Source organism: Prunus mume, linkage group LG7, assembly GCF_029339155.1.
Source record: "Prunus mume cultivar Tortuosa linkage group LG7, ASM2933915v1, whole genome shotgun sequence".
NCBI lineage: Eukaryota > Viridiplantae > Streptophyta > Magnoliopsida > Rosales > Rosaceae > Prunus > Prunus mume.
The window spans coordinates 14,002,988-14,016,696 of record NC_142704.1 but is presented as its reverse complement, the minus strand read 5'-3'; the positions used below and the strand labels follow the sequence as shown (position 1 = coordinate 14,016,696).

The 13,709-nt window shown below is 37.3% G+C and overlaps 2 protein-coding genes across 2 annotated transcripts; one reads left to right on the top strand and one right to left on the bottom strand.

The window, feature by feature from the left end:
* The first annotated feature begins 41 nt into the window (after positions 1–41).
* On the top strand, positions 42–6,241 carry LOC103336821 (GHMP kinase family protein). The gene is made up of 10 exons (XM_016795883.2): positions 42–223; positions 314–464; positions 548–645; positions 856–965; positions 1,056–1,108; positions 1,397–1,780; positions 2,081–2,185; positions 2,486–2,713; positions 3,044–3,166; positions 5,735–6,241. Exons 1-10 carry the CDS (start codon positions 213–215, stop codon positions 5,999–6,001), a joined length of 1,530 nt encoding a protein of 509 aa, XP_016651369.2. The 5' UTR covers positions 42–212; the 3' UTR covers positions 6,002–6,241.
* Positions 6,242–6,732: 491 nt separating this feature from the next.
* LOC103336820 (Tetratricopeptide repeat (TPR)-like superfamily protein) lies at positions 6,733–8,914 on the bottom strand. Its single transcript, XM_008239926.2, has one exon. The coding sequence runs from the start codon at positions 8,612–8,614 to the stop codon at positions 6,806–6,808; it is 1,809 nt and encodes a 602-aa protein (XP_008238148.2). The 5' UTR covers positions 8,615–8,914; the 3' UTR covers positions 6,733–6,805.
* Between the last annotated feature and the right edge of the window lie 4,795 nt (positions 8,915–13,709).

Here is a 13,709-nt window from a genome sequence, read left to right as displayed (position 1 = left end):
AATAAAAGTGATAAAAATTGAAAAAGGGTCAAAGAAAAATCATTGAAAAGGTTGGTGGGCAGCTTGACGAGGTTGAAGTTGAACACTGCAGGCTGCAGCCAGTGGTACAACGTCAAAACCCAACTACTGAGAGTCCGAGAGAGAAATTAGAAAGCACTTCAAACTTCACAAGTTGACTTTGCGATCTTCAAAGAGGGGAGAGAGAGAGAGCAATGGAGGGCGTGTAAGTTTTTGGATTTTGAATCAAAGATTTGTTGTTATTGTTGTAAGAATTTTTGTTATTGATTGAAAATTGTTGTTGAAATACAAACAGGGTTGCTTCAGCTCCAGGGAAGGTGTTGTTGACGGGAGGTTACCTGATTTTGGAGAGACCCAATGCAGGCCTTGTTCTCAGCACCAATTCTCGCTTCTTCGCCATTGTCAAGCCACTTTACCACCAGCTCAAGCCTGATAGCTGGGCTTGGGTGCGTCTTTTTCTCTCTCTCTCTCTCTCTCTCTCTCTCTCTCTCTCAATCTGATTGAGATGTCTTGGTGTTTCGTCTTTCAGGGTTGGATGGATGTGAAATTGACGTCTCCTCAGCTCTCCAGAGAAAGCATCTACAAACTCTCCCTCAAAAATTTATCACTTGAATACGTCTCTTCAAGGCAAGTTTCTATAATTTTGATTAAAATTTGTTAAATGATCATTAGTTTTTGAACAATGCCACCAATCATCAGTTTATATCATCGTCATTATAGAAAGATTGGCCTGCTTTAAATGTGGTTAATTTGAGTGTTTTTCTTCCTTTGCAAATACTTCTGTCGTTAGGTGAATTGTTTAGGGTGTTTCTTACCTTACGTGCTTTAGAATTTCAGTGACTCGAAGAACCCTTTTGTGGAACAAGCGGTGCAATACTGTGTAGCTGCTGCCCGTGCAACAGTTGACAAGAACAAGAACGATTCATTAGAAAAACTACTATTGCAAGGTAATGTTTGATTCGCCGTATGTTCCCCCATCATTTTTCAAGATAAACAAACTCTGCATCTTTGAAAATTCAACTGGGTTTGTCATGCAGGTCTTGATATCACAATTTTAGGCAGCAATGACTTTTATTCTTATCGGAACCAGGTATCTAACCTCTTTTTATTTCTGTAGTTTTTTATTACTTCGTTGTCTGAATTTTTATTTGACACATATCTCAACTTGGTATACTATGACAGCATCAATATTAATTTTTGATTGAAAGTCCACAGTTTTCTTGAATCAAATTGTAAATCCTTCTAAATAAAATAATTTAAAAATCTAAAGCATTCAACTTCCAAGAATCAGTTGCTGCTGAAACTTCAAGGATTCTTGTTTTATCATTTTAAATCCAAATTCCTAATTCAAGATGTTGCTGGGTTGTGCACCTCTTAGATTGAAGCCCGTGGTCTGCCATTGACTCCGGACGCATTGGCTGCATTACCTCCTTTTGCCTCGATTACCTTCAATGCTGAGGAATCAAATGGAGAAAATTGTAAGCCTGAAGTTGCAAAAACTGGATTGGGTTCATCTGCGGCAATGACAACTGCTGTTGTTGCTGCTTTGCTTCATTACCTCAGAGTTGTTGATCTTTCCTCCGTGCTTGAAGATCATCAACATGAAAAATACACTGCAGATCTTGATTTGGTGCATGTTATAGCTCAAACTGCTCATTGCATCGCACAGGGAAAAGTGGGCAGTGGGTTTGATGTTAGTTCTGCAGTTTATGGAAGCCAACGCTATGTCCGCTTTTCACCGGAAGTGCTTTCTTCTGCTCAGGTCTCTCTCTCTCTCTCTCTCTCTCTCTCTCTGTGCTAAAGGATACCATTTGCATCAGACGAATACACCATTGGTCCTCTTTGTCTAATTGTCAAACTGGAGTTTGGTATGTTATAGTTAAGTGTAAAACAAAGCTTATGAAATGATTACAGGTTACCTGTGGTTACAATAATTTGATGATGAGAGGCTTGCCGCTAAAAAGCAGACAATAATGGGTTGTCCTGTCTGATTTTTAACTGCAAGCCTCTGACTATCCATTAATACCTTCAACTTGTGATTTTAGTGTTTGTATGGTTTCAGGTTGCAGTGAAGGGAACTCCACTACATGAAGTCGTTCTTGAAATCCTGAAAGGAACGTGGGACCATGAGAGGACTAAGTTCTCCTTGCCACCATTGATGACTCTTGTAAGCATGTCAAGATCTATAAATTATTTCTGATTAAACATGCCAGCACTTGTAAATATGATTATGCATGCAAAAGAGTATCATACTGCTTTTTAATCCTCTAAATCGGTCTTATTGTTCTGTATTGAGACGTGTCGTAGTCAACTGTAGATTATATTTTCCCAATTTTGTATCCTACCATTTCATATTTGTAAACTTGGGAATCTATCTCGACATTTTTCGCTTTTACTTTTTGTTAATTAAGCTCTTTCTTGTTCTTTGGATTACGAACTTAAGGTTAATCCTTTTTTCTTTCTACAGTTACTTGGAGAACCAGGAACTGGAGGATCATCCACTCCATCAATGGTGGGTGCTGTGAAAAAGTGGCAGAAGGCTGACCCTCAGAAATCCTTGGAAACATGGAGAAAGTTGTCAGAGGCAAATTCAGCACTTGAAACACAACTCAGTACGTTGAGCAAATTGGCAGAACAACACTGGGATGAATATGAAAGCTTGATAAAAAGCTGCAGCATTCTCAAATCAGAGAAGGTATTTCTTGGACTCAACTTTTCTAAAAAGCGCAAATTTTTTTATGATAAAAACCTAAACTAAAACGCAGGGCCATTTTGGATTTATTGGATATGTCGTGTTGTGTTGTGTTGTTGTGCCTGGAACAACACAGTATAGATTGTGTCATGCAAGGCCCAGCTTAAACGTGCTGTGCTTGTGCCAGTGTAGCCCATTTTACTCCTCTAATCATGCCATCATAAAATTTGGCTTCTTCATATTGTTGTTAATACTTTCCTTACCCTATGACTTCCTTTTGCTTGTATTTCCCAACTTTGATGTTTGAGTCAATTTTAAAAAATGGATGGACAGTGGATACAACAAGCCGCTAAACCAAACCAAGAAGCAATTATTAAAGCATTATTAGGAGCAAGAGATGCTATGCTTCGGATCAGGTATCATATGCATCAGATGGGTGAGGCTGCAGGTGTTCCGGTATGTGCTTTCTTTAACTGGAGTCTTCTTTGGTGTTTAATATGGAGAATAATACTTGATAAAATATGTTACTTCTTACAGATTCATTTTCTTTCTAGAAACAAATGTTCTTGACTTGGTACATTTAATTAAACTGTTATTTGAATGCCCATTTTTACTTACACTGCCCATTCACCATCAAGTTGTGGTGGTCATTATTGCGGGAGTTCTGGATTGCCTGGTCGATTCCCAAAGGCTGCTTTGAGCTTTTATGTACTACAATGGATTTGCCGGGTAACTGAAAAAGGGCCAGTGTCCTCTGGGGGTGCCTTGTTCATGCTATATTTTGGAACATTTGGATGGAGCGTAACTGTAGATTTTTTATAATCATAAGGGGGTGGGACCTGCTGAGCTTTGGGATAGGGCGAAATTTGGGGCCTCTCTGTGGGTTTCTGTCTCTGCAGAGTTTAAGGATTACCATTATTCCACCATCCTGAGAGACTTCAACACCGTTTAAAATAACTACACTGTGTAAGGTCGTCTTATAACTCCTTCCTGGGGGGGTTGTATGGCAGTGGCTCTAGTTTTTTGTTTTTGTTATTTTTGACTCCGTGGACTCTGTCTTTTCCTTCTTATATTGCTTTGATGGATTCCTTATCTTCCTTTTTCTCAATACAATGTCTCTATTCCAAAAAAAAAAAAAGTCCTATTTTAACTTAGTCAACGTACTTATCTTTGCTGGGAAGAACAAAAAAAGTCAGTCACTGTACTTCTCTCTATTTTGATTCCTACAAAAGCCATAGTTGGTTTTTTCTGTCTCCCAAAGTATATTCCGTTTAATTTTATGATCAATGAAGCCTTCTGTTATGCATCATGAACAAAACCATTGAAGAAGTTTTAAACTCAGCATCCTTAGACTTAAGCAGAAATCCCTGCCATTAAGAATCTTCTTCATTTGTGGGACAGGTTCTTGGGATTTCCAAATCCATTCCATGGATTGGTTTTTATAGGAATCAATACAATTCAGTGAACCCCTTTCTAGTTTTTGGGAATGTTGGGAATCATGAATAGTGTCAATGCAAGAAACTGCAAATGTTTGGTTTTTTTTCCCCCATGCAGAGTATGCCTTATGGCAGAATGATGCTGGACGCGTAGGACCTAAATTTATTAGTTTCCTAGATTCTCTAGTTTTCCAAATTCTAGTAGGTTTTCTACTTTTCTAGATTTACAGATTTCTAGTTTTAAGTTTTCTATTTTATTGGGGTTATGATTTCTGTTTAATCAAGGGATTTTTATCCTATTATGTCTAGGTTTTAGTTTGCTATAAATACCCCCATGTAGTTCTTTAAAATTCAGATTTGAATGTTGAGTAAACCTTTTCCTAGAACTCTCTGATTTCGTCCCTTTGATTTATATTTTCTTCTCCTCGATCTCCGATATTCTTCTGTGTTCTACTGTTTCTGCCCTTTATCTCATCTTTTTGATCTATAATTTCTTCTCCTCGATCTCTTGTAATCTTCTATGTTCTATTGTTTAAATGTGTAATCTAACACCTACGGGCTGTACCATCAATTCTTCTGTCGCCTAGCCTTGAGGTGTGCAACAAAAAACTCCTTAAAAGACATTGGTGCTGATACTTAATATATACTAAAGACAATAAGCCATTACTTAGAATTGCAAGAGGGAGCAACCTGATGTCAATCATTTGAACACAAACATGTTGTCAATCATAAATGTTTAACATTCAACCTATCTCTTGTCATTCTAACGAAAGTCATTTCTACATCATTCTCCATTTTCTCCCATTACACAATTTTAAAAACTAAGACCAAAAAACAATTAGGGGGAAAGATCAGAGATATTCTTTGTGGTGTGTTCACAATGCCACATTATCTCAGCCACTATAGCTAGGGGAAAAATGAAAGATTACCAGTTATATTTATAGTACCTTTCATAATAATTGAAGTTGCTAATCAATGACTATTTAACTAACCAACCATTTTTATTTGCATTGTAGACTAGAAACATAAGCAGAGATAGATACATCTCTTAGGTGATGAATAAAACTGGATATAATACACACAATTTTATAGAAGTTGCTTACGTGTTGTGTTGTGAGAGGAGCAAATTAATGGAAGTTGCTGCAAGGTTTTCTCAGTTTAGTGAATGGGAAGGATACAAGTGTTTTATGGACACAATACAAAGGGTACGTGGCACATGGGATTGTAACACCCCTTTTTTGTGCAAACCCATTCCCAAGTTCCAAAAATGAAAAATAACGTAGCCTAAGCGGTGTCTTTTCTGGGGAACTGACACTTCAAATTTTGAAGTTGAGTAGAGGATAATCTTGTCTTAGCCAATTACCGTTTGACCATGGAAAAATTAATTAATAATGACAATATTTCTAGTAAATTTGCAATAGCAGAGAGCTTTTCAATTTAATTAACTTTAACGTCCAATCGTCCAACAATCCCCCTTTTTTTCAATTGCATTGTTGCCGTTTTGAGTTCACAGACAGAATATTGTCATACTTCGTCTTTTCTTTTTAATTTTTTCTCTGATTGATTTCTTGGCTTCAAAAAATTTCAGATAGAACCAGAATCACAAACTAGTCTTTTGGATGCTACTATGAATATGGAAGGAGTTTTGTTGGCTGGAGTTCCTGGAGCAGGTGGGTTTGATGCCGTATTTGCTGTTACCTTAGGGGATTCTGGAAGCCATGTTGCAAGTTCTTGGAGTTCGTTCAATGTTTTGGCCTTGTTAGTGAGAGAAGATCCTCATGGTGTTTCTTTAGAGAGTGCTGATCCACGAACCAAGGAAATTACTTCATCCATTTCTTCAGTTCACATTGAATAAGCTGGTCTTCTTCAAATTTTTTGTGATAAACTAGAACAATTATATACGGAGAAAAAAATGTGACTTGCAAGAGGAATTGTATTAGAGTGTGGATAGTAAATCAATTTGTCAATGTTTAAGAGACAAATATGTACGTATAGCAACCAACTAAATTAGGCTTCTGTTTGTCTTAATTTCCTTGAATAATTGTACAATAAAAGAAGTTACTCAAACAAAATCAATGAGTACCATTTATTTAAACTGTTCAGGAAATCCCTATGCCATCTTCTTGTTCTTTAATTTTCTTTGTTTTTATGTTACTGAGACATTCATGTACTTTTAAATCGTTAGGCGTTGTTATGCTCCTAAGCTGAATTTTTGGTTTAGCCTCATAACAAAGATAAGTAGTTAACTATTGAAAAGCAGAGAAGTAGGGGGTTGTGGCACTTGAATTTGAAGGAATATGATCGCCCCTGAAGTATAACCTTTTCATTTAAGCAATTTTTGTTTGCATCCGCTCTTTTGTTATTGTCATGATTTGCAGGAGAACTAGAGTTCTTAGAAGAGTGACTTGGATATGATAATAAGTTTGCCATTATTTCTTTTTTCATATTCCATTAGCATAATGAATTTGTCTTGGAGACTTTGTTCCATTGTGTATGGAATGGAATCTTTATGCATTTGACTGTCAGCTGAAATCTGGTTGAAGATGGTTTTATGTTTTCCTCTCCATTGAACCAAAAAAACCTTCAGTATCCAACCGTATATTTTGCATTTCAATAATATACTAGGAAAGAAAAACACTTGGAAATTGGATATTCAGATTCACCAGTAGTCTCTGCAAGAGCAATTTCCATCTTTAAAATGATGGAACCGGTTTCGATCTCTTACGGTAATTTCCCGTTCATAGATCATAGAAACAAATTTAGTGTACGTGTGACAATCACTACACATCCTGAGATTTCGAACTATTCTTATGGGAGACCCCTGAGATGTATGTATGAGAGCAAAAGCAATTGCTAACTTCTGACTATGGTATTTCAACCTCTCTCTCTTCTCTTCTTCATCTACATCAAGCAATACTTGAGATGTGTCAGCAGAATAGCCTTCGAATCTCAGTTGCCATTCCATCTGGTGTACCATCTTGTAGACACCGTCGCATTGGTGGTGTGACTGTGAAACAAACTTGTAGACTCTTCTCTTCACCTCTACCAAGCTAATTCCAGGTGTCTGTGTCAAGCCCTTGGAAGCCATTTCTGTTCTTGTTCTAGCCATGTTGTCCCACCTTTGCGCTTGTGCATACATATTTGATAGCACCACATAATCGCTAGGGTTTTGGGAATTCAATTGGAATAGCATGTTAGCTGCAATCTCCCCTATTTCCAGGTTTTTGTGAACTCTGCAAGCGCTAAGAAGGCTTCGCCATATGACGTCGTTTGGCCTAACAGGCATGCTAGTAATGAGCTGCAATGCTTCCTTGAGCATTCCTGCTCTGCCCATAAGGTCTACTAGGCAACCATAGTGTTGAACTGTAGGTTGAATTTTATGTTCACCTTTCATCCTATTGAAACACCGGAGACCCTCATCTACTAGGCCTGCATGATTGCAGGCACTTAGGACACCCAAATGAGCAACTGCATCAGGTGCCAAACCTTCCTGGAGCATCGCCGAGAAAAGCTCAAGAGCTTTCCTGCCATGTCCATGGACAGCAAGCCCAGAGATCATCACAGTATAAGATAATTGGTTCTTCTTGTTCATTTTCTGGAATAGACACAACCCTTTCTCTAGGCACCCACATTTAGCATACATGTCTATCAAGGAAGTCTGTACTGTTACATTGAGTGCACTAATGTTTCTCAACAAAGATCCATGGCTGCACCTTCCCAAATCAAGTGCACCCAAATGAGTGCAAGCAGAGAGTACACTGACTAATGTGCTTTCTTCAGCCCTCCAACCCTCCCTTCTCATATCCCCAAAAAGCATCAGACACTCACACCACATACCCAAATTAGCATGAGCTGCAATGATGGCACTCCAAGAAGCAACACTCTTCTGATCCATTTGCTCAAAAACAGTACAAGAAAGTTCTAGCTCTCCACACTTTCCATACATGCTGATCAAACTATTCTGCACAAACACATCATTTTCGAGCCCAAGCTTTAAAATATGACCATGAATTTGCATCCCTTCCTCAATTGCCAGTAACCAAGCACAGGCCTTGAGCAGAACTGGATAAGTGAAATTGTCAGGTTCAACTCCTGTCTCCAGCATTTCACAGTAAAGAAGCAAAGCTTTATCCCAGTTCATAGCCTTGACATGTCCTTTAATCATGGTGTTGCATACAAAGGTTCCAGGTTCATTGATTTGTTGGAAAATTGAGCAGGCATGGTCCATGCTTCCCCAAGCTGATAGAGCAGAAGTGGCCACAAGATTTCCTGCACAAAAAGAATCACAAAAGTGGCCCAACTTGAGAATATGAGCATGAACTTGCTTCAATTCTTCCATGTTCCTGCATCTCTTCAACAGTGACAAGCTTTCTTGCTCCTTCGACCTTGAACTCGTTTCTAGGCATCCTAGTGGAGTTTTGGAAGGTAAAAAGAGATGGTTTTGGTTAAGGACTGGTGCCCCTGTCATCTGGGCATGTGCTCCATGTTAAGCCAATAGATTTTGCCCAACATAGATCCACATTGATACCCTCCAAACAAAGAAAGGCTTCTGGGTCCTCCAATCAAATCGGCAAAGAAGTAACAATTATTAAGAATTGCGTGTGCACTAATAATCTTAACTTGGGAAACCCAGTTGGGGATTTTGAGTCAAAAGCGTTTGAATATTTGCAATTGTTTGATTGTTGAGGCAGGAAAAAGTAGTGTGCTGAGTGGATTTCAATCTTACCCATGAGATTGGAAAGAGAAATGCCAACCAGAAAACCTGTGTCAGACTATGGGATAAGTATTTTTTTCGGATAGGATATTAGCTTCAAAACACAGAGTGTATTTTTCATTAAAAAAAAAGTGTATTTAGACTGATCTCACGAAAATATCAAGGGCTGGATTTCAATGTTGCAATCCTATGGCTGAAAACAGGCCACATCAGCCACCAAAGTCTTAGTGTTATTTTGACGTCGTTAATCTCTTCTTCTCCAAATTTTTTGTTGCTTCGTTTATTTTTAGGTATTTTAGCAATAAGCCCATTTTAGCATGATATATTATATTATCTATATCGAGCCTATTTGGAGGTAAAAACTCAAAACTAGCTATTTGTCATTTTCTAATTGATTTTAGAAAAACAATTAACACACTAAGAACCAATTAGAAAATGACAAGTGGCTTTGAATTTTTCTCTCCAAATAGGCTCTATATGGGAGCCCTTTATTTTTCATTTGGATATGCCTGTAATGACAAAAAGAATAAGCAATTGATTAACCGATTGCACAACCCTATTATTGTAGTGTCCACATTTCTCGGAAAACTTCACCATCCACAATTGAACAAGAGATGAAATGCTAAGGCAAAGAAGCTATGGAGGTGTTGCACTCAGATTTGGTACTTTTCTTAACACAAAAATCTGATAACTTAATGTGGAAAATAGATCTAGAAAGTTGGGACAAAGTAAAATTAGGTGAACACAACCCCCAATATTCAGTAATAAAAGCAAATGTTCTCAGCTGATGCCTCTCTTTCTCATTGTATTGCTGGCTTTGCGTTATCCTTGTGACGGTGGAAATGAATCCATCTTTTAACCCCAAAAAAAGAAAGGAAGAAGGAGATCAGGGGGTGATGAATGAAATAAGTTATTGATTGAGAAGTGACGGACTTGAATTTTGAATCTGCCACAGTCCAACAAATTCTTCCAGGATTTCTAAATTGCCTCTTTCTATTTCTCTGATGAGGTTCTTCTGCTCGCACCATATATGCTTTAATAATAAATAAATAAATAATAATCCGTGAAAATACCATAACCACATTTCAAACCTGACCAAAACACAGTTATGCATACACTTGCCAATATGAAAATAATATTCATTTGAAAACAAAGTCCATTCACAACAAGTTCAATGTTGCTCAACTCTGAGAGGGCTCTTCCTCTGGAGTATGCAAAGTGTGGGTACCTATCCGAGAGAATAAATGGTCTTAATTAACAAACGTACCCAACAACGAACTTTAATTCAAAACTTTAGTTCAAAGGTCTCGAAGTGTGCACAACCTTTAAGAAGGTTTATAGAGTCATTCTAGTACTTCTCAAAGAATGAGACAGTCTCGGAAGACTCATGTTCAACTTAGCGGTCAAACTTTCCATATTGGTCAATTGGGCATGCAGAGCCCACGACCTCCAATTTCCGATTTGAAAGTTCCTACACGATCCTAGTGGTACCATGAACAACATAATTGAAATTGGAACCGATCGAACGGTGTGAACCTATCTAATCCGAATATCGCATAATAGGCGCAATATCCGTTCAATAGTCAAATGATAACCAGTTCCAAATCCGAGCATACAGTCATGCTCAGGACAACATTGGGAGTGTTTTAGAACATAATGGGCCAACACACAGTGGCCCACGCCACCCTCTGCCGGTAGCGAGCGGGTGTCTTAAGAAATTTTCAATGACGAAATTTTTTCGAAACACCCTACAATACCTATACCAACCGATCAAGCACAACTAGGGGAGCATTTTTTGTTCTTGGACCACCGCCAAAAACTGACCAAAACAAGCCGAAACAAATTTGAAACCGTTGGTATAATTTTGGGAGGGGGGGTTAGAAATTGATCTATAAAACCTCAAATTAACCCAAATCAAGCACATAAATATGTAGAGCATGATGAGAAGATGTAGTTTCATACGTGGTTTGGCAATTTTGGCTACCAGAATCGTCGAAAACCATACAAACATCGCCAATGATGAAATGAGGTTTTCGCTCGGTTCTAGTCCAAAATCACGACCAATCTTAGAGTTTTGAAGGTGGAAATGGGTATGGGCATGTAGAGTAGAAAGAGACAAACGTTTTGTGGGTCATGTCGTCACCGGCCATACCGGATTGAGGAGAAAACGTCGGCAAATAGGTCGGTCTGTTTCGCAAAGGAGGAGAGGGTCACACGAGTGAGGAGAGAGAGAAATTCCATAAAAAGGAATATGATCTGTTACTTAAATTGGAATTTCACAATATTTACAGTTGTGTCATTGCACTTACGTAGATTATAACTTCTTCATTTTAAATCAGAATTGAGCATGCTGACTAGCTACGAACTCGCATTAACGAGCTCTACGCAATGGTGCTACTCAATTCCCCAAATACTTTCCAAACAAAAATGACTAAAGTGTCCATACTCCTAATTAGAAACAATTTGTTGCTCGGGGTGTTACAAAAATGTTCTAATTCTTGCCTATAAGTTGCATGTAAAGATTGTGAAATCCAAACACTCTAAAGTTTAGAACTATAATAGAAATCATATAATTTGTATAAGATATATCTAAGTAATAATAGAATTGTATCCATTATCCTTTCTATAGAATGACCAATGATCGCTCTCGATCGGACTAAAGCCTAGTCCGAAATCTAATAGGTTTAGGATTTCAAGAAAGCAAAGAAAAGGGAAATACGTAGCAAGCATCAACACTCGTTTATATGTTATAGATGAATGCTTGAACAATAAATCTTTTAAAAGGTTAAAGAGCTTTAAAGGGTAAATAAAGTATAATTTTTTATGATAAGTCATTAAAATTCCTCCTCATGCCATACCCCAAGGATAACAATATTGAAAGGTCAAATTGAACAACAATGATAGTTGAAATTGTTATCTCAAACGTAAAGTTTAGAACCTTATAATTTGATAAACGAATCTTATGGGACATCCTAGATCACCTAAAAGTTGTCATATCTATTAAAGAAGTTAATAGATACTTGTTGCAAAACAAGTAAATTGAATTATTACAAACCATAAGTGAATTATCAAACAAAGTGACAATTCAACTGCTTTTATCAACTCACCACATTTTAAAGTTCCAAGAAGTTGATCAATGGTGTGATACACCAACCATGTAGCAATGGTGAAAGTTAAAAAGTAATTTTCTTGATCATAATGAAATCATATGATGACATGAAGTATGAACTTCAATCAAGGAGTTGGATTATTCATATAAGATGAATAACATACAAAATAAATAATATATTGAAGAAGAATTTTAGAAATGGTCATATGTTTATCAATAAGTATGCGATCATATATGATATGACCAAGATACTGCAAAATAAGTTGCACTTAATACAAATGTATATTATGGACAACATTATAATATCCTAGGATCAAAACCCTGGACAACTAATAAAGCATGTCTTTTGAATTATAAGAACACAAATAGACAAAAGGCAAAATAAGCGAAGAGGGATAGTATTAGAGCATCAGAGTGGAAGCATATACCTGAATGAGCTCTAATCGGATCCTAATAGTATGGGAACTAACTCCAGAAAGTCATTCTCAATAATATCGGACGTTGTAACACTAAATGGTTCACGACCAATAGCAGTACATGTCTATGCAACGCAAGTTGATATGTCAACACCCTTTTTGGATGAAAAGTAAAACTCCTTTATAGGAGTAGTTCTTACCATGAAAGATCAATACTCTTAAAGCAAGAGAAATTCTCAAGAAGCAATAGCTCAAGCCAAGGAACTCAAGTCTCATCAAGCGTCCAAAATTAAGAGAAGACGTTACATAAATGAGCTGGTAACTTATGACATCGATTGTCTCTAAGTTGCAAAGAAAGCTGATATGGCATAGATTACAAAATCCTAGAACATATCGTTTATGCCCTGGAAGATTGGCTTTACATGCAAGTGGGAGACTAAATGTGTGGCTGATTGGCTTTACATGCAAGTGGGAGACTAAATGTATGCTCTAGAAGCCAATATAAAAATGGAATATATGCCCTGGAAGCCAATATGAATGTTACTCTAAGATACATAATGTACATAAAGTAAGAAGTCCATGGATAAAGATATTAATGGAAAGCAGTCTAAAGAAGTTAGATTCGCGAGACCTTTCCATCATAGTAATATTGAATCCTAAACTGTTCCTTGTCATAGGATCACCAATTGGACAATGGTAATCCGCAAAGACTAGTACACTTCTTTATGGTTTTCAAGTTTGGCATTAATGAAGAGAGGAAACATCAAATCTCCCTCCCTAGTCTCCCTTGGCCGGCCACCATAGAGAAGAAAAGGCTAGCATCCATTTTTCTTCTCTTGGTTATTTATTCTCTCATTCTCATTCTTCCTTTGGAGAGGCATAACCTCATTGTGCCTATTTGGAGAACAAAGTGGAGAATACCATTCTTGGATTCAAGATACGCTCCAAAGGTAACCTTACTTTCTACATTCTCTTTAATATGTGATATTAGTGTCAATGGTGCAAACTTTCATAAACCTATAAAGATTGGGACCTAAGTTAAGACATCCATGAATCTCTAGTTATTTTCTTGCTTCCGCTTTATTTGATGTTATATTTGATATGCATAGGCTAGATGATTTGTTCTCTCATAGCTTAATAGGATTTTAGAAATCCCTACACCTAATTTTCCCTTCATATTTTATTAAGGCTTTTTATCACAAAACGTCCCTGCATTTGCGAAACTATTAGATTGCATCTTTAAGGTTTTTTTGTATCACTCATGGTCCCTAACGTTATTATGAGTGCTCTTAAATAGTCCCTCCATTAAAAAAACTGTTAAGTC